Source organism: Mustelus asterias, chromosome 3 (genome assembly GCF_964213995.1).
Source record: "Mustelus asterias chromosome 3, sMusAst1.hap1.1, whole genome shotgun sequence".
NCBI lineage: Eukaryota > Metazoa > Chordata > Chondrichthyes > Carcharhiniformes > Triakidae > Mustelus > Mustelus asterias.
This window is the reverse complement of record NC_135803.1, coordinates 25,981,480-26,002,981: the sequence shown is the minus strand read 5'-3', so window position 1 is coordinate 26,002,981 and position 21,502 is coordinate 25,981,480. Positions and strand designations below refer to the sequence as shown.

The 21,502-nt window shown below is 39.7% G+C and overlaps 1 protein-coding gene across 2 annotated transcripts in view; it reads right to left on the bottom strand.

Annotated features, from left to right (window-relative positions):
* Window positions 1-21,502, bottom strand: part of LOC144488416 (disks large homolog 1-like) — a 179,057-nt gene that overhangs the window by 127,692 nt on the left and 29,863 nt on the right. The window contains exon 5 of one of the 2 annotated variants that reach the window (XM_078206498.1): window positions 9,706-15,060. The exons of the other annotated variant lie outside the window; for it this stretch is intronic. Coding sequence (XP_078062624.1) covers window positions 15,025-15,060 — 36 coding nt within the window. The 3' untranslated portion in view covers window positions 9,706-15,024. Of the gene's footprint in view, window positions 1-9,705; window positions 15,061-21,502 lie in introns of those variants that run through there. 2 annotated transcript variants of the gene reach the window in all.

Below are 21,502 nucleotides of genomic sequence, written 5' to 3'. Positions count from 1 at the left end.
TACTACATGGAAAGGTGCTATATAAATGCAAATTGGTGCAAGGACAGTTCCAATTACATATTATCTTTTGAACATGGCACCTGCAATCGCCAAAGGCACTTCTGCATTGTGTTCTTTCCTGAGAGCTTTCATATTATATACTCTTCTGGTCCAAATGAAGGATACACGTGTATTGGAAAGAGCATAAAGAACAAGAAGGATCCTAACTGAAAAGAGTTGTAAAAGCTTAAACTCAATGGTCCAGAGGTGGTGGTTAATTAGCAAGCTCAATGAAGCATTAGGTGACATAAATAACACTAACCCAAAATATTAGTTCAAAGGCAGGACAGCAAGTGAACCTTAAAATAAATATATTTTGTAGCAAGTATTAGGAAACATTTCGTTGAATGAAAAAGGACAATAAATATTTGGAATGGCCGGTCAGGAACCAAAGATATCAGTAAAGTCCAAAGTGCAGCTGAACTGATCACAAGTTGAAATACTAGAAGCAGGAACTTGATGGGTCAAATTGCCTTATTGTTGAATTTAATTTCCATTAAGGAAAAAGTCAACAGATGCGGTATCCTGGAAATGTCAATTCACATGCAGAGACAATCAAAATATTGCTGAATTCAAAAACACACCAAAAATTTAGTTTAGTTAATTATGACCCAACAATTAAGAGTACCATAAAAGCTCCAAACTTAAGTTGCATTAGAAACAAAAGGAAAACTGTATAAAAACTATAATGCAATCATGCAGAAAAACAAGCACAAAATAACCTCTTTCATTTCAGAGCTATTATAAATTCCAAAACATCTTGCAAATTACAGAAAAAATATGAAATTTAAATGGCAACATTCATTATGAAATTTTTAAAGTCTGCATGAACATGTCAGACATCAAAAGCAGCTTCAGTATTTGACTTTAGCAGATGAATATTGATAAAAGCATAATGTTATTCAGAAGGAAACAAAACATACATCACCAAGCAGCTTTTTTGGGCAGTTTCCATGGCTGCTGCAATGTTAAGGAGCTCAATACTCTACCTGTATTCAACATTCATATGGGGCGAGGGGGGGGGGGGGGTACAGTTCCACCCACATATCAGTAGTGAATTGCTCATGACATGCTTTAAATCTCATTTGCACAAGATCGTGCACTAGCCTCACATACAACCACATTATTTACAGCCACTTCTCACCTTATTTCAATAACATTCCAGCTCTAATAGCATGGACATACTGCAGTTTAGTTAAAGCTGCTGGTATAATGATCTCCGGTTCACAAAATACAAGCCGTTAGGGTCTTTTAAGAATGGAAAACGAAGCTTTATTCAACACATTGATGTTTCATAAAAAATAACCTGCCAAGCAATTCAAGGATAAGCTAAAACAGAACATGTACTTTTACTGGCACAGAGATCCAATTGCTGTGCTGCTTTCCAGCACGTTGTACTGATTCACACCAATGGTCAAGGAATTTGAACCCAATTTGCTCTTGCTCAAGTTTTCCCAACCCAGTCACTGAAGATTAATAGCTGATGACAGGTGTTGACAACAGTCTTAACAGTTCTAAAAGGGCAGGAGGAGGAAGACTGTTACATATATAATCACATAGCACCAGCCAAAATAAAAGATCATAAGCTCTTTGAAAATTTGGTGCAACATGTACCTGACCATATATACACACATACAAGAAAGCACACAAGACAAGAAATTTCAATAGAAACAGAACTTGCTCATTAAACATACAACTCAGAAAATGCTTACCTTTGTTGTTACAATACAAAGGCAGTCCATCCTACGAGCACCTACAGCATTTTTTTTTAAAAATCAACAATTCATTGTTCCTTTAAACTTTCAATGACCCCACAGGAATACCAGGAGATTTTAAGAAAAGATGAGAAATAAAGACCCAGTGGAGATTAAAAGAACCAAACTTGTAGCAGATACTATTGCTGTGGGCTTGCAATGCAAGCCAGAGCATGCATGGCTGTTTGCTTGTTCCTTAGCAGCACAGTATATAAAAGGCTTCAAAAACCATCCACTTGATGCTGTAGTTATCCCAATCTACAGGGTTAAAATTTATACAGCAGCAGTGAGAAATGCGGAGGAGACACCGAGTTATCTGCAATGGTTAGCAACCACAACTCCCACCTCTGCTGCTTCATTAACCCACTCAGCCCATCCATTTCGTGTCACTGTATACAACTATGCGTCTTCCAACCAGCCCAATGGAAAGCTTTATTTGCCTCATACTTTGATCCCAGTTAGTACCTGAGGGTATAGGAAAAGCGAATTGTGTAGTAAACGGATGCAAGTATTAGCTGTCTGCAAAATAATTAACTTCTATTCAATGGAACAGTCTGCATGGATTTAAAGGGAGGCAGGAGGGGAAAGATTTAAAACTAGAGACTGTGACTGGGTAAAGGAGAGAGAAAATATCCAAATCTGGCACCTAAAAAGTCAGACCTATTTAAAAGATGAAAGCTGGTGATTGGCTCACAGCACTGTGTCTACACGTGGCAGTTGCTGCACATTGATATACTGCATCTCCTATTAGCAGTGCACTGATTGGCTCCATCGCCAAATAAGATAGCTAGCTAGCTTCATTAATTAATAAAACAACAAGTTCAAAGCAAAAAATTAATTACCTGCACACCAAACTGAAAATACTTAGTTACATTAGAACTTTTACAAATTACCAATGTAAAACTTGACTGGAATTAATTTGAAAACTCGTACTGGACAGTGCAACAATGTTCGAATATAACTGAAGATGAACAAGCGCAAAAGCTCTGATAAAGAGTCATCCAGACTTGAAACGATGATGCGGAGATGTCGGCGTTGGACTGGGATGGGCATTGTAAGAAGTCTCACAACGCCAGGTTAAAGTCCAACAGATTTAGTAGCATGAGCTTTCAGAGCGCTGCGAGACTCAGCTGATGGAGTAGCGCTCTGAAAGCTCGTGCTACCAAATAAACCTGCTGGACTTTAACCTGGTATTGAGACATCTTACTGTGCCCAGACTTGAAACGTTAGCTCTATTCACTCTCCACAGATGTCAGACCTGCTGAGGTTTTCCAGCATTTGTTTCAGATTCCAGCATCCACAGGTTTTGTTGGTGCAAAAGATTCATTTTCTGGCAAATAACGTCTAGAGTACAGGACAAAAGCATGTTGCATGAAGCTATTTCTGGCTCATGGCTCATTTACAAATAGCAAGGAGGAGGAAAACCATGATTATGAAGCAAAAGGTTAATGTAATATATTAGGTAGTTTAAAGCTTCAGAAAATATTACAACTTTCTGGTAAGATATCAGATATACTTTCTCAACCAAGCAATGCAGGAGGTCAGACATTCCTATCAGTATAAAATTCATAACCACAGTCAATATAAAGCAATAGGCCAACGGATCAAGTTTTATACATTATAGCAATGAATTTCTGACAACTCAGTTTGTACAGGTCAGAGCCTCTAAAGCATTGGTGCCTGAATTGGTCTCAAGACCACATGGAGCTAACCACTCACCTGCCTGCAGTTAATTCAGTTGTCCATCTGTATTGCCCAGTGCAATTTGGCAGCAGCACCACCAAAATGATGCAGCTCCTTCAGTAAATAAATCTTAAATGTACCGATAAGGAGGCATTATGAAAACAAGGCAACCTCACTGGAGAAACCTAGGGGCTCACCCAAGTAACCAGAAACCGAAATAAAGCATGAATTCAAATGCCCTTCCAAAATTCAGTTATGGAACTTGGCTATTAACTGGGACTTTGTGGGGAGGGAATGATGCGTGTAAGAGAAGGGAAGAGGGTAGAGGCAGAGAACAGAGTAAAAATTCTGTTAGGTATCAAATGCAATCTTTGTTTAATGTAGCTTGGAGATTCTATATTTACTTATACAATTACATCTTAATTTTGCAGAGCTGATCAATTAGTAGCAATAGATTTGCAACAACTGAACACTGCAAAATTGACAATGATTTCAGGTTTTTTAATCCAGTATACAGGGTTCCTTGGTACATAACCAAGGAACATATCAAGTCAATATTGGGCCACCCCAGCCCTGATCCAGAGGTCAGCATTTGGTACAATAGTCAGGACACCATGGGACAACTCAAGATCATTTTACCCACATGCCAAAACACATCTCAACCTGCATTGTGCCCTGCATGAACAAAGACTATGGTCACCAGATAACCAGGTCCAGAAGAATTCTTCAATCAAATCGCAATAAATTAGCATCGTTCTAACTTCTTGCAATAAAAATTTATTTGGATTTAATACAAATGGAAGACAGATATTGAGTGGCTGATTAAAAGCACTTTGAGATTCATCAATTTTAGTGTTGCAAGGACAGCTTGTCTCAGACCATCCACATGGTTAAACTGCAAAGTAATATCAATCTTTAATATCACATAACGGGAGTACCTGAAGGATGATACAGGGTTGATACTGATCCATATGAAGCAAATTTGAAATGCATCATTGCACGGACAGATTTTTAAAAATAAAAACAAGACCCTTTGGACAAGTAGGAAGAATGACATGCAGATGAAGTAAAAAAAGGGCGCAAAAATTACTAGGAAGAGCAGAATGTATGCGACCAATTATTCACTAACATTTTGTACAGCAATATTAACATAGAAACTAAAAGGAGGCGGCCATTTGGCCCTTCGAGCTTTCTCCGCCATTCATTTTGATCATGGCTGATCATTGAATTCAATATCCTGATCCCTCCTTTCCCCCATATCCCTTGATCCCTTCAGCCCCTAGAACTAGATCTAATTTATTCCTGAAATCATTACAACGTTTTGGCTTCAACTACTTTGTGGTAATGAATTCCACACATTCACTACCCTCTGGTTGAAGAAATTTCTCCTCACCTCAGTTCTAAAAGGTTTACCCTTTATCCACAAACTATGACCCCTAGTTCTGGACTTGCCCACCATTATGAACATTCCCTCTGAAGCTACCGTTAGACTTGGTCTCCTCATATTTGGCCCTGCCATCCCAGGAATCAGCCTGGTAAACCTTCGCTGTACTCCCTCCATAGCAAAGACATCCTTCAGACAACAACACCAAAACTGCACACAATTCTCCGGGTGTGGCCTCACCAACGCCCTATACAATTGCAACAAAACATCCCTATCCTCAAACCAGGCTTTTTACTCGTATGTGAGGAATAAAAGAATGACCAGGGTGAGGTTAGGGCCAGTCAAGGACAGTATTGGGAACTTGTGTATGGAGTCAGTAGAGATAAGCAAGGTGATGAATGAATACTTTTCTTCAGTGTTCAACAAGGAGAGGGGCCATGTTTTTGAGGAAGAGAAGGTGTTACAGGCTAATAGGCTGGAGGAAATAGTTGTTCGGAGGGAGGATGTACTGGCAGTTTTGAATAAACTGAAGGTCGATAAGTCCCCTGGGCCTGATGAAATATATCCTAGGATTCTTTGGGAGGCAAGGGATGAGATTGCAGAGCCTTTGGCTTTGATCTTTGGGTCCTCACTGTCCACGGGGATGGTGCCAGAGGACTGGAGAGTGGCGAATGTTGTTCCTCTGTTTAAGAAAGGGAATAGAAATGACCCTGGTAATTATAGACCGGTTAGTCTTACTTCGGTGGTTGGTAAATTGATGGAAAAGGTCCTTAGGGATGGGATTTACGACCATTTAGAAAGATGCGGATTAATCCAGGATAGTCAGCACAGATTCGTGAAGGGCAAGTCGTGCCTCACAAATTTGATTGAATTTTTTGAGGAGGTAACTAAGTGTGTTGATGAAGGTAGGGCAGTTGATGTCATATACATGGATTTTAGTAAGGCGTTTGATAAGGTCCCCCATGGCCGGCTTATGATGAAAGTAAGGAGGTGTGGGATAGAGGGAAAGTTGGCAGATTGGATAGGTAATTGGCTATCTGATCGAAGACAGGGTGGTGGTGGATGGAAAATTTTCGGACTGGAGGCAGGTTGCTAGCGGAGTGCCACAGGGATCAGTGCTTGGTCCTCTGCTCTTTGTGATTTTTATTAATGACTTAGAGGAGGGGGCTGAAGGGTGGATCAGTAAATTTGCTGATGACACCAAGATTGGTGGAGTAGTGGATGAGGTGGAGGGCTGTTGTAGGCTGCAAAGAGACATAGATAGGATGCAAAGCTGGGCTGAAAAATGGCAAATGGAGTTTAACCCTGATAAATGTGAGGTGATTCATTTTGGTAGGACTAATTTAAATGTGGATTACAGGGTCAAAGGTAGGGTTCTGAAGACTGTGGAGGAACAGAGAGATCTTGGGGTCCATATCCACAGATCTCTAAAGGTTGCCACTCAAGTGGATAGAGCTGCGAAGAAGGCCGATAGTGTGTTGGCTTTTATTAACAGGGGGTTGGAGTTTAAGAGCCGTGGGGTTATGCTGCAACTGTACAGGACCTTGGTGAGACCACATTTGGAATATTGTGTGCAGTTCTGGTCACCTCATTATAAGGAGGATGTGGAAGCACTGGAAAGAATGCAGAGGAGATTTACCAGGATGCTGCCTGGTTTGGAGGGTAGGTCTTATGAGGAAAGGTTGAGGGAGCTGGGGCTGTTCTCTCTGGAGCGGAGGAGGCTGAGGGGAGACTTAATAGAGGTTTATAAAATGATGAAGGGGATAGATAGAGTGAACGTTCAAAGACTATTTCCTCGGGTGGATGGAGCTATCACAAGGGGGCATAACTATAGGGTTCGTGGTGGGAGATATAGGAAGGATATCAGAGGTAGGTTCTTTACGCAGAGAGTGGTTGGGGTGTGAAATGGACTGCCTGCAGTGATAGTGGAGTCAGACACTTTAGGAACATTTAAGCGGTTATTGGATAGGCACATGGAGCACACCAGGATGATAGAGAGTGGGATAGCTTGATCTTGGTTTCAGATAAAGCTCGGCACAACATCGTGGGCCGAAGGGCCTGTTCTGTGCTGTACTGTTCTATGTTTCTACGTAAACCCTCTCGCTATGAAAGCCAACATACCATTTGCCTTCTTTACTGCCCGCTGCACCTGTGCGCTTACTTTCAGTGACTGATGCACAGTACCTCCAAGGTCTCATTGACTATCCACCTCTCAATTTACACCCATTCAAGTAATAATCTGTCTTCCTATAATTGCTACCAAAGTGGATAACCTCACACTTATCTATATTATACTGCATCTGCCATGCAGATGCCCACATACATAGCCTATCCAAATCACGCTAAAGCATCTCTGCAACTTCCTCACAGCTCACCCTCCCAACTTTGTATCATCGGCAAATTTGGAGATAATATATTCAGTTCCCTCTTCCGAATCATTAATACGTGAACTGATGGGGTCCTAGCACAGATCCCTGTGGAACCCCACTAGTCACTGATTGCCAATCAGAAAAATACCCATTTATGCCAACTCTTTGCTTCCTATCTGCTAACCAGCTTTCTATCCATTGAGACATTATCTGCAATCCCATGTGCTTTAACTTTACATAGTAGTCTGTTATGCGAGACCTTGTTGAAAGCCTTCTGAAAGTCTAAATAAACCACATGCACTGGTTCTCCTCAGCCAACTCTACTAGTTTCATCCTCAAAATTCCTATAGATTTGTCAAGCATGATTTCCCTTTTGTAAATCCATGCTAACTTTGTCTGACTTTGTAAAGGCTAACACTGCCTTCCAAATGCCGAGTTATGAAATCCTTGATAATGGACTGTAGCAACTTCCCCAGTACCGACGTTAGCCTCACCAGTCTATAGTTCCCCGTTTTCTCTCTACTTCCCATTTTGAATAGTGGGCTTACATTAGCTACCCTCCAATATGTTTGGATTCCAATCTCCAATTAACATATTGTACCGTCACTGGTGGCATTTTTAAAATTGTATTCTTTCATGGGAAGTGGCTGTCACAGGCAAGGTCCCTCAAGGACATTAGTTAGGAAATTCAGATGAATTTTTACGACAATCGACCATGGTTACCACTACTGAGGCTAGCTATTCAATTCCAGATTTATTCATTGAATTTAAAACTTCAACAGCCAAAGTGGGATTGGGAACCAATGCCTCCAAAGCATTTGTCTGGGTGTCTGGATTACTAATCCAGTGATATTGCCATTACACTACTGTCTCTGGATGGCATAGGATGCCCATTAAATAAAAAGTTGAAAAAGTGTGTTGAAATTTAGTGAAAAGTACACTCAAAATGTTACTATGGAGATAAAAGCTCATTTTGGATCAAAGAAAATTCGATGAATGCAAAGTTAAGTAAATTGGATTCTGCGCAAGTTACTCAGTAGCTGTCTGCAGCCCTCAATTACGTCTTGCCTTGAAATGATTGCAAACTAGTGATGGGACTATAAAAAATTAAACAACTTTCTTTAATTAAGTATATAATCAGGTCATAATGCAGCTGAATCATTGGACCTGGTTGCAATTAGACAATGACTTGTGCAGACAAGCCTTTTCATTGAATATTCCTCAAAGAAAACTACTGCCCACAAAATTTAACTAAGAATTCAAGGAAATGGCAAGTCAAAAGAGAAATGAATTGAACTGCAATAACAATAAATCACATGGCAGGTTTTTTAAAAAGAATCAATTAGTCATTTCTGTCAGGACATGGATGATCTACTCAATCAACTGTATGTAAAAGGCTACTTAAGAAGCTGAACTGCAATCTGTTTTGCCAAGACCGAATTGCCCTTCTTAAAATGGAGCATTCCTTCCTGGAATGCATAATTCAGGATACCCATCACTTATCAGACCAAGTTCATTCCTCTATCTTCAATGCTAAAGGAAATAAGTGTCACTGCAAGTCAAGAAGTTGCACTTAGAATTCCATTGTGCTTCAAGGGGGAAAAAAAAATTAAGTATCATCTTCCTACAACACGAATACTCAGTAACTGGCACCTACCTCTAGGGAAAAAAAACTCTTCCGATGAGAGCTGAACAAAAATAGTCTGTTTTGATTTCCCATCACTGTCCTTCCTCAAAAGCAACAGATAAAATCAGAACCTCTTGGTGCTCAGGAAGAAAACTACATTCTATCATTCCAATGGAATACCAAAATGCTGCATTAGTTAAGTGTCCAAAGATGGAATGTGCAAGTTAATGTTGTTCTTCATCACCAAAGCTTACAAATAATAGCACTGAACAACCTCCTTTTTGTTTGGGTGGAGGGTGTGGCAGGGGGGGTGAAGTCAGGCTTACTCACCTCATATGACCTTCAGCCAAATGCCACAAAAATAATTTCAGACTACCGACACAATCCCATTTAACAGATTTTATACACTGACCTCTTGAAAACATCCATGCATTTTTCTTTTCTTGCTATTTTGTAAATGTGTTAATTAAATGAACAGTTCAGGCGCAAGTATAGGACACAGCAACACAATAGCAAATAAATGTGGGCAGTAAATCTAGAACAGAGCTACAATGGCTGTACAGGGAGTACTTCAGAGAAGTTACAAGTTACATAGCTTTGCCGGAATCCCATTCAACAACCTTTACACGTTACAAGAATCTGACTTAATCAAGATAGGTCAGCAAGTTGTAGATCTTTGCCCATAAAACCAGGAATGACAGTAAAGGCTGTAGATTTAGCAAGGTGGCTAGAATCCACGTTTCCTCACTGCCAATGTAACCAATGGCAGGTATATTAAATCACTAAGGATCTGAGAGTGTAAATGTAAGCACCAGATATGACTAACAAATTTCACTTGAAGCATACACCTTGGAGAAATAATATTTTATTCATGTATACAGAATACACTTAACTGCACATCAGAAGAATTCAGATTTTTCCCTTATACCAGACTAGTAAGTCAAGTACACAAAACTCTTTTTGGTATAAAATTTGAACAGCATCATTCACTATGGGTACATAATGCTTCATTTGGACTTGCACAAAATATAAGGCGAGGAGAAAAGACATTGCAAGCTTACTGAATACACAGACTTATTTCACTTCTCTACCTTTAGACCTTATTGCAGCATTGCATAATATTGAAAATTTATTATGAGCCATTCCCTCACCCATGCAATGAGAGAAAGTTTGATTGCTCACTTTAAGCCACCTCTTGATGTCAGCAATTTTGCAGCTCGTGTTGGGAAGTATAAAAGGCGAGGCTTCTTACTCACTACCACTGAGCAATCAACCCCATTACACAGGAATAGCCCAAGAGAAACCACCACTAATTTGTAGGCCAATATAAAAAGTCATTGGTGGTGCAACTGGGGAAGGAAAATAACAGTGTGAACAAACCAGTCACTTAAACATTCAAACATCTTAAACAAACAGATAGTTGGTTAAAATTAACCTGTATTTGGATGTGGGATCCAGCATTGATTTGGTTTTTGCAAGCCCACTTCTAGGTGCATTTGCAACTAATTAGCTACTATGCAAACATGCTCATGCAAAATTCTCTTCCTTTTTTATTTGGATTGCATTAATTATTTCAGATATCGATAATGCACCTTTGACATGATCAGGTGCAACAAACTTCTCCACACAAGCAGCAATAAATAACACATCCAATATATACAAGGATTTCATTAAGCACTGATGTATAGGAGATAGAAGAAAGAAATTTCACTCAGATACTCAGCTGCTTCCAATGTTCCAGAATTCCAAGAGTGTCACCTGCCCAACCATTTACCCATCAACCATTTACCCATAATATAGTGAGTAATAAAAGATGAGAGAAGGAAAAGTTAAAAGTTTATTAGTCACAAGTAGGCTTACATTAACAATGCAATGAAGTTATTGTGAAAATCCCCTAGTGGCCACACTCTGGTGCCTGTTCAGGTACATAGAGCATGGCCAATGCACCTAACCAGCATGTCTTTCAGACTGTGGGAGGAAACTGGAGCACCCGGAGGAAACCCATGCATACACTGAGGGGGGGGGGGGGGGGGGGGGGAGAAACGTGCAAACTCCGCACAGACAGTGACCTAAGCCAGGAATCAAATCTGGGTGCCTGGCGTAAAGTAGCAGTGCTAACCACTGCGCTGTCCTATAAATGCTTCAAAAAGTTGGAAATTGAGGGGGGTTAATTTATGCATCTGAAACAGCATAAAACATACAAATGAAATTTGAACCCTGCTATTCAAAAAATATTGAAGCTTTCTGAGAGAAGGAAGTTTAACTGAAATACTTCAATATATTACGCATGATGTATGGTTTCTGCACTTGTATAAATGAAACAGTGTATGTACACTCACTAACTACCAAATCAATTCAGGAGCACCACATCCAAGCCTGTAATTTAATCTTGACCAGCCACTTGATTCCATAATTACACACAACATGAATGACATGAAGCACATAGTACAGATATTCATATACTCTCTTGCTGAACGATAATTGTATTAGACTTTAGAATCAAATAGCGTAGAAGCTTTTAGACCATGTCCACGAACACAGGACAAAAACAACAGTACACACTGTACTTCAGTATCAAATCTTAACATGTTTTAAGTTCCACAAGAGAATACTCAAATAGTCCTTTATTAACATATAGTTATGTTTTACAAAGTCTCAGTTTAGACAACTTAAGCACTTAAAACAGGTCACCTTTCAAGTCCGAACCTAAAGATAAATATTCTATGTCCAAATAAAAGAGTTCTGTTACTAATCTAGGTGGACCAAGTGTTGGCATGAAGGTAATCTAACATTTTTCCACAATAGAGAAAAAAATGACAATTGCAACTTTAACATTACAATTATATTGCTTGATTTGACAGTTTTCACAATTTTAACTTTTTTTACAACATACATTTTAAATATTTGGTTTTGAAATAAGTGCAAAAATGGAAGCATTGAGAATCAATGGAAAATTGTTGTTCAGTTTTGGCAAGACTGAAAAAAAATTGCAGCTTACAAAAATTAGTTTCCTTATCACTCAAACCTTTTCTTTCTACAAGTGATTGCTGGTGCACCTGCAGTAGTTTATCACTAGCCTGCTTGATCAGCCCTTCTAACAAGGATGTAATTTAGTAACTGGTCAGGATTCAGTCCACGGACAGAAGTTCTTGCAAGAAGTTAATTTACATGAGGCCAAGTAAAGCTACAACATTGTCTGTGCTATCTTTAAAAAAAAATCAAATCCTTGGACTATAACATTTTGCCCTGATCATCTTGGTTTCTCTGAAGAATGCAAGGCAGAAACAGTTTTGAAGCAAAAGAAATGGGATTAACGAGAATCTTGGATCCATTTAAAAAACTGCTCCATCTCTCTTTCCAGTCATCCCACCCATGCTAACAAAATGGTAAACTGTGATTAGGTTTAGATGCTTTCTTTTCTCCCAGCTTGATCACCCCACCACATCCCTTGACTTTAGCAGATTTCTTTTTTTTTAAATGACAGATTGCCCGACATGTTGTGGTGGTATCATTCTCAGCCTGTGCAAGAACTCCAAACTGTTGCCATTAACTCTATCCATTCCTTAGCTGCTCATTCAGTCAAAATGCAAAGTTGATCTCCAGTGTATCCAAGAGTTGAACTTCAAACCCCATAATCTATCCTTCCTAATAGTCCTCATCTTCACAACATTTGCCCATCTTCATTCATATCTCATTTCAACCGATGCCTTTGCCATCATTAACCTCATTTCTCAATTCCTCCTTGCTGACCTTATTTGTCCAAAACTCTCATAAGCCTTGCTTGGTCATCACCCCCAACCTCACTGGCCTACACAGATTTCCTGAGCCTCAAGAACCCCCCCCCCCCCCCCCCCCATCTTATCCCTGCAACATTCTCCATCATACCCATCACTTCCAGTTCATACTAGTTGGCAGATCATTCAGCCGTAGCAACCATAGAATTCTTACAGCACAGGAGGGCGCCATTTGACCCATCCCGTCTTCAACTCTCCAAAAAACGACATTTTACCAAGACCCACATCCCCACCCTTTAACCACAACCTTAGACACTAAGGGGCAATTTACCATGATCAATCCATATAACCTGCACATCTTTGGACTGCGGAAGGAAACCAGAGCACGCGGAGGAAACCCACGCAGACATGGGCAGAATGTGCAAACTCCACAGTTATTGAAGGCTGAAGAAATTGAACCTGGGTCCCTTGCACTGTGAAGCAGCAGTGCTATCCACTGTGCCACCATGCTGCTAAACCATTTTTCGACATTAAAAAAGTGTTATATAACCACAAACCATTATAACCAAGATTGAACAAATTAAAAGTATCAAAATTCAAGGGTCAATTGTCACAACTAATTTCAATTGCTTAACATTTTGGAAACATTTAGGTGGGGAAGAGAAGGAAATTAGAGGGCAAGTTACCCAAGGACATTCTTGTACACAAGTAATCAATTACAGAACAACATCAGGTCAAAAACCTCAGGTCACCAATACATTTTCAGTTAAGAAATGGCCCAATGTGCCAAAAGAAAAGTTTTTTTAAAATTTCAAATTCAAGAAGCAAACTTAGTGAGAGGCAATCTCAGGTTCAAACCACCCAGCTAGCCACCACTCCCTACTCCATCACTACCACCTCCCTCACATCCCCTATCTCTCCGAAAAAGAACCTTCCAATGGTCAGTTGCATAATAAATGCTGCTTGTAGGAGAATTACATCAACAGCTTATATTCATGTAGCACCTTTACTGTCATAAAAAGCCAAAGGCTCTTCACAGAAGCATTATTAAACAAAATCTGACATCAATACAAGGGGAGAGAGACTGGTACAGAGGCAGGGAGGTGCAAGGAAAAAATTCTGGAGCTCAGGGCTTGGGCAACTGATGGCACTAAAATCAGGAACCTCAAGAGATCAGACTTCAGTGCATGCTGATATTTCAGAGGGTTGAGAGCCTGGAGCAGATAACGAGATAGAAGGAGTGATGCCATGGGTCAAGGTGAAAACGAGGCTGAGAATTTTAAAAATCAAGACATTGCTAAAATAGGAAGCCAATGTAGATCAACAACACAGGGGAGATGAGTGAAAAGGGGTTGGTGCAAGTTAGGACACAGATTTGGATGACCTCAAGGAGGGGGTGGGTAAAGAATGTGGGAGACCAACAGCAGTGGAATAGTTGAACCCAGTGGGAACAAAGGCATGAATGAGGGCTCCAGAAGATGAGCTGAGGCACGGCGAAGTCAAACCATCTGTGGTCTTAGTGATGAACCCAATATGTAGTCAAAACGTCATGTTGGATTCAAATATGCCACCAAGGTTGCAATCAGTCAAGTTCAAACTCAACAGTGGCCAGCTGGAGGGGTGTAGTCACTGGCAAGGAAATGCAATTTGCAGTAGGGACTTCCCATATTACCCAGCACCCCATACTTGAGGTCATCCAAATCTCTTTGACTATGTCTTAACTTGCACCAACCCCTTTTCACTTCTCTCCCGTGTTTGCTGATCTACATTGGCTTCCTATCTAGCAATGGCTCAGAGGAAATTTCTGCCGATCCAGTACCGGATTTCAGATAGCCATTAGTTACACCATGCAGAAATAAAATTCAGTAAAAACAAATTCATCCGGATACCAAGATGAAATAAGATAACAATTCTCATGTTATTAGATTGATAGAATGGTGTTCCCAGTGTGCACAATTCCCTCATTTAATTCCAGGCAGCCATTACTGAACAACTAGGAGTTATTGCCATCTGCGTAGTCAGCTTCCAGTTCAGACAGACCACATGCAGTAGTGTTTCACATTGCTCTCTAGCTCAACCTACACAAAAACACATCCCACCAGGGAATGCAACATTGTGTGTGTCCCTGCCCTTTGCAATCAGTCAGCCAAAGAATGATACTGGTTTCTTCCTTTCTCCCTATATCTTTCTTTGTACCTAGCTTTATTTTTTGACAATTGCATCTATTTCTAGAACACAGAACCCTTTTATGGGAGAAGAAAAGGTGAATAAAATGCATCAATACTTTAGATGGTTTCAACTGTGTGTAAAAAGTAAAATTCCCCGCTCTGAATTTGGCCAAAAGGAAAAAATAAATCACTTCAACTCTGTTTCTTCGCTGGATGAAAGTTGAACTGAAGTCAAAATAGAGTATTTTACATTCATTCCTCTACTACTATATATCAGAACCACCGACATCTTCTGCTGCAACCTGTCCAAGAAAAACATAGAAAGGAAAGAGAATGTTTTCAGACCCTTAAGACAGTCACGCTATTCAGCTTAACTGTTGTGGTGGAGTTCACTTAAAGGAGTGCTGGTCTTGCACAAATATCTCTGAATTCTAGTATAAAGAAATCCTGGAACACAATATGATCGACAAAGATTATCAATACAAACTTTTAAATGCCAAAACATTTCAACTAGCCATTTATTGGCAAGATAGCTGTGTGCCACTCACCATCATTTGAACACCTTTCACAGGGACATTTTTGTAGAGCAGACAGATCTGTTTGCATCAATGGATCTTGGATTTCCTCTTCAATTCAATGTCATTCTGCACTCTTTCTCATGTTCTCATATTTAGGTCTGCTGCGCATAACTCAATATATGGGGGGCAACAAACAATGGCTGCTCTCAAGTGAATAAATGAAAAAGGGCCAGATAGGCCAAGATTGTTTTCCTTAGAACAGGGAATGTTAAGGGGTTACCTCATTGACATGTCCAAAATGATGAGGCACTTAGATAGGGTTGACAGGAAAGACTTGCTTCCCTTCACTGAGGTGTCAATTACCAAGGACACAGATTTAAGGTAATTGATAGGAGGATTAGAGGGACATAATCAAAAGCTCTCTCACCCAGAGGGTGGTGGACATCTGGAATTCACTGCCTAAGTTGGTGGTTGAGGCGGAAATACAACTCATTTGAAAAGGTACCTGGATCTGAATCTGAAATGCTGGATCCTGCAAGCTCATGAACCAGGTGCTGGAAAATTGAATTAAAATGAGCAGCTGGTTTCTTTTTTCTTGTTTTGCTCAATGCAGGCTCAATGGGCTGAATGGGCTCTGTCTGCACAATAATAATTTTATGGTTTTAAAGTGGCAGAACATATTCAGAGTGTACTTAGCAAGCATGTAGCATTGTAGGCTTCACATATATTAGGTATAAAAGAAGCAAAGTTATGCTGAATCTTTATAAAAGTTGTGTTAGGCCACAACCACTCAAGTATTGCATTCCATTCTGGTCACTACACTGAGTATGTGGGGATCTTCAGAGAACATATACAAGACTTGCCAGAATCGTTCAAGGGATGAATGATTTCAGCTACAATATTGGGTTGGAGAAGCTGGGTTGTTCTCCTTGGAGCAAAGCAGATTGAGGAAGATCAGATAGAGGTAGCAAAGATTGTAACAAGTAAGGGAGATAAAGAAAAGCTGTTGCTCTTAGCGAACTGTACAAGAACCAGGGGACATATTTAAAGGTTTGGGCAAGAGAAGTGACCGGGGGGGGGGTTGCATGAAAAAACTTTAATACAGTGAGTGGTAATAACTTGGGGCATCAGAAGTGGAGATGATCAATGATTTCAAAAGGAAGTTGGACGGTCATTTGGGGGAAATAAACATGCCAGGCTATGAGGATAGAGCAAGGCAATGGGACTTCCAGGACTGTTCTACCGAGAGTCAACTTGGAATCAATGTGCTAAATGGCTTTCTTGCATGTTCTAGTGACTCTATACATACAGTTCAGGAAAGAAAGTAAACAGGTGGATATTTTGAACATCGGATATTAAAACGTCTCCGGAGATGGAGCTTTTCTTTTTTCTTGAATCTTTCTCTTGATATGACCTGGTCAGGCTCACTCAAGCAATTTGAGGGCAATTTTTTTCTTTATACCAGGACATTTCGTCCAGTGATTACAAAACCAAGCCATGCTGATCAAAGCAACTAATCAAATGGGAGTGCGTTTCAGATTAAGTGATCAAAACAAATCATTCACAACAGAAGCAGCACTGTTCAGTAATTTTCTCTAAGGAAAAGAGGGGGAAAGTTCAAAAGGACAGTACCCCAACTTATTCACATCGGTGTAGACAGATTTTGACCGAGAACGCTTTGCAATTTGCCAATTTGTTAAAGGAGCAGTATTTCATATTTAAGATTGTGATTTCACCAATTTATAAATACATTGAATTTCCTTCAAAAATGTACTTAAGGTTCCAGCTACTCCCACATCACCACAATTTCTGGTGTTTGTGGGTGGAAGGAATTGTAATTGAGCAACATTCTACTTGCTTTGAAGCAGCTTTCTCTCTTCCAATCATTTTTCCAAGTAGAGATACCAGTGAATCAATACAATGATGGAACTTACTTGGTTCTTCGTCTATGCACTGCCTCAAAAGGGAAATTCCAGGCCTGTGTGCTTATCTTTAATTATTCAGGAAACCCACTGCTCCTTTAAAAATAATTGACTACTCTGAAAGTGGTATAACAATGTTGCTACCTCATTATACCTTCTCAATTATCAAACATCCTTAGAGGAAACAGTCTAACACAGGATTCCAAAAGTTTAGCAAGCACAGATCATGCAATGTCAATCATGGAGAATGAAAAGAAAGATGTGGACATTTGAAATATCACCGGGCACCAAATTCATTCAGTGGTTACATAATAGCTGTGATCTCAACAAGCCGGCTGAGTCCCAGAAATAATTTAGAATCCATATCCTTTCCATTATATTCTATAGATGCTTAAACTTTATAGTCAACTGCTATGCATAAAATACAAAGTTTTTTGTTACCTCTACAATGCAATATGAGCAATTCAACTCTTCAACATGGCTTCAAGATTCATTGTTTTGCCTCAACCCAATGAATTTCCCCTTCAGTCACAAAAACATTTGGTTTTGAGGAAATTTTCTGAAGGAGCTAACAAATAATACAATCCAAGGGACTTAGACCGATCACCATTTCAAAAGATTGCTTTGAATATTCAATGTGCATTTCAGACTCAAACTGGATAGGTGCAAAGATTAAACCAGAAAAGCAAACATTTTAGCCAAGAATGGGGTTTAATCACTAATATCTAAATGTGAAACAATTGATGCTGTATCATTACATTAGGTTTACAATAGGTATTATTTTTCCCCTGAATAGAGGGGATACAACACTGCTTTCATAACACAAGGTATTTTATCAACCTGACTCTCAACCTTCTATCATGAAGACCAGTGGATTTGTCTTTCCTGTCTCCAAGAGTTATGTGGCTTGCATGGTTCTACCAGGAGTTACACTCTTGCCACCACAACCTTCAGTATGACGAAAACATAAGCAGAACCATAGAAAATTACAGCTCAGAAACAGGCCTTTTGGCCCTTCTCGTCTGTGCCGAACCATTTTTTGCCTAGTCCCACTGACCTGCACTTGGACCGTATCCCTCCACACCCCTCTCATCCATGAACCCGTCCAAGTTTTTCTTAAATGTTAAAAGTAACCCCGCATTTACCACTTTATCCAGCAGCTCATTCTACACTTCAACAGCTTTAAGGGGAACTTTGCGAGTTTATGGGAGATTGTGCAACTGATGAGAAAATATTGAGCTCACAGGTCTGTTGACTGTGATCTCAATAAACAGACCATTACGGTGAGTCAGTCATGTCAACAAAGTATCCCCTTGCAGAATCACAAAGCATGTCCTTGGCTAACTTCCACCTGCGGTGAAAAAAAGGCCAAGGGGACAAAGAATAACCTTCTGCAATAGATGCTACCAGTGTAGAGCAAAGTTATTAGAATGAAATGTCTTTTTCTAGTAGAAAGCAATGGAAAAAAATAATTGCCTTATATACCAGTAGGTAAAACAGTCTCTACATTTAAACCCTTGGGGGAAAAAAGGCAGATTTAGAAGCTTCATAACGTTTCATGGAACATCCATTGAATTGATCACAATCGAATAAAAATAGCTTTGGGAAAAAAATTGGTAGCAGGAATAGTTTATCCACCAATGGGAAGTAATAAAGAGAGCTCTTGGGGGTGGGAGGCAACAGGTTAACATATTGCTCTCCTCTCCAGTTCGGAGATTTAGATGTGCTGGACAAATAAGCTCATCTTTGACAAAAGTTAAAGAAAAGTCTAGGACCAACACCAAGCATACGTATGTTTCATATGAAAAAGATCTGAAACCAGTTAAAATTAAGGAATATTGGCAATATAGTTCACAATTCTTGAGGTATGACCATTGTCGAGAAGCCACAGCCAAAACAAATAGGCCATTTGGGTGTAGTCAGCTGATCTTTCAATATAAAAAAGTACACGATTCTAGCTTTATACAAGTATTAACGTTAGTAAAACCACACTCAGAATACTCCAGCCAGTTTTGGTCCAATCACACAGTGGATGATTAGAGGCTTCAAAAATTCTAAAGGAGCACAAGAATGACTACCAACTGAAACAATCTTACAAACCCAGATAAGCCTAAATATAGCTGGGTCGATTCACTTCTAGGATGTGTAGACTTTGGGGTGATTTACTGTAAGTTTATAAATAAGGGTAAAGGCCTAACCTTTGTACCTACTGTTAGATTAGGAAAGACACAGTGACATGCATACAAGGATAGAATCAAGTTATATATTAGACAGATCTGCTTTTCCCAGAGGTTAGAACACCCAAGGAACAAATTGCCAGGTTGTGCAATAAATACTGACACTCTGCATTATTCAGAGGCAAGTTGGGCCAGTGACCACATCTTCCAAAATTGCAGATAAAATATCAGGCAATGTAAGCATGATCAATGTGGTTTTCTGGACTAGATATCATCACTGTTGGGGCGCAAGGGTGGATTTCCCAAATTGGTTTTGGGGTTTATCTGTGTTTTTGCCTCCCCCAAGAAATTGCTTGGCTAATAGTGGATTAAGGGATTGTTCAATGATATTTCAAGCTTCATGACTTTATGCAGTAGACTTGATAATCTTTTCCTGCATTTTCAAATATTGAACGTTCATATGGGTTAGAACAACTGGTCATTGTCCAATTGCACCACATTGGGATGCTTTAAGTAACCAGTATAAATACAGCACTAAACTAAAATGGTGTCCAGTCAACACCTTTGAAACTTCAAATCTCCATAATTATAGTTGTGAAATAGAAAAGAAAGTTTATTTATTAGTGTCACAAGTAGGCTTACATTAACACTGCAATGAAGTTACTGTGAAAATACGACTTCGATGCAGTTTCTAAATTTACATTCACACATTAAATATGGAGAAATCTATTCCCTACATCTGGGCAAAATAATTCTTCATCCTTCTAGGTTGGATTACATGCCTTTACGAGAGGTTTTAAAATCAGTTGATGGTACATGAATTGCACATCTGCATTTAAAGCAACTAAACCTCTACACAAGTGACACGTTCAGTCACTTTATAATTGATTGGCACACTCAATAGTTCAACTTAGATTTTAGACTCAATGCCACTTCTTTAATTAAACTTATATGTACTTGCTTTACTGTGCTGTTATGATCAAAGGTGAGGCAGGCTGTTACTCTTATATGATGGGACAAAATAATGAGTTCTCAGAAAAAAATGACAACTATCCCAGTCTTGAGTGACAGGCAACAGTGGCAAGCCTGTCAAAATTTCAGATTTGCAACTATTTATAAAATAGTATTATATACAGAATATGCCACAGGAAGCTCTGAACGTGATGTTTATTTGCAATGAGCATAAACAGAATTCCTTCCCAAGAAGAACTTTAAGCACCAAGTTGCTTATGCAACACATGAATTCAGGTTTTACTGTTGAGAATTTAGAAACTTACCTTGTGTTTTAGAGTTGACATCTATCCAGCTTCCAAAACAATATTACGAACCAGGATTACTAGGTTGGAAAATGCACATGACTGTTACATCAGTGCTCTGGTGCTCATAGCTGCAACAGCTTCATGAAGCCAGCAAGCCATTTGGTTCTGATACTACTGTTTGCAGCTGGGAATTACCATTGACCAGAAACTGAACTGAACCAGCCATATAAGTACTATGGCTACAAGAGCAAATCAGAGGCTGGGAATTCTGCAGCAAGTAACTCATCTTCTGACTTCTCAAAGCTGTCCACCATCTACAAGGTGGAAGTCATGGAATACTCTCCACTTGCCTGGATGCATGCAGTTCCAACAACACTGAAGAATTTCAACACCATTTAGACCAAAACAGCCAACTTAATTGGCTTAACCATCACCACCAATGCCCAGTGGCAGCAGCATGTACCACATGCAAGGTACAGTGCAGCAACTCACCAAGGTTCCTTTGACAGCATTTTCCAAATCTGTGACCCCCTACCACATAGAAGAATATGGGCAGCAAATGCATGGGAACAAGCCACATAGCATGCTGACTAGAACTATATCACTATATTTACTGTCGATGGAACTCCCTAACAACACTGTTTGTCCCTACACCACATGGACTGGAGTGATTCAAGAAGGCAGCTCACCACATCTTCTCAAAGGCAATTAGGCATGGGTAACCCACATCCTATGAAGGAATAAAAGCAATCTGCGTGTTTGTGTGTGAACAAACGAGTGTTTGAATCCTTTCCCAAAGTAACTACAGCAAAGATTTCAGTCAGAACCCTCTCTTGCCTGCGCATGAATAAATCTCATTGCATGCCGT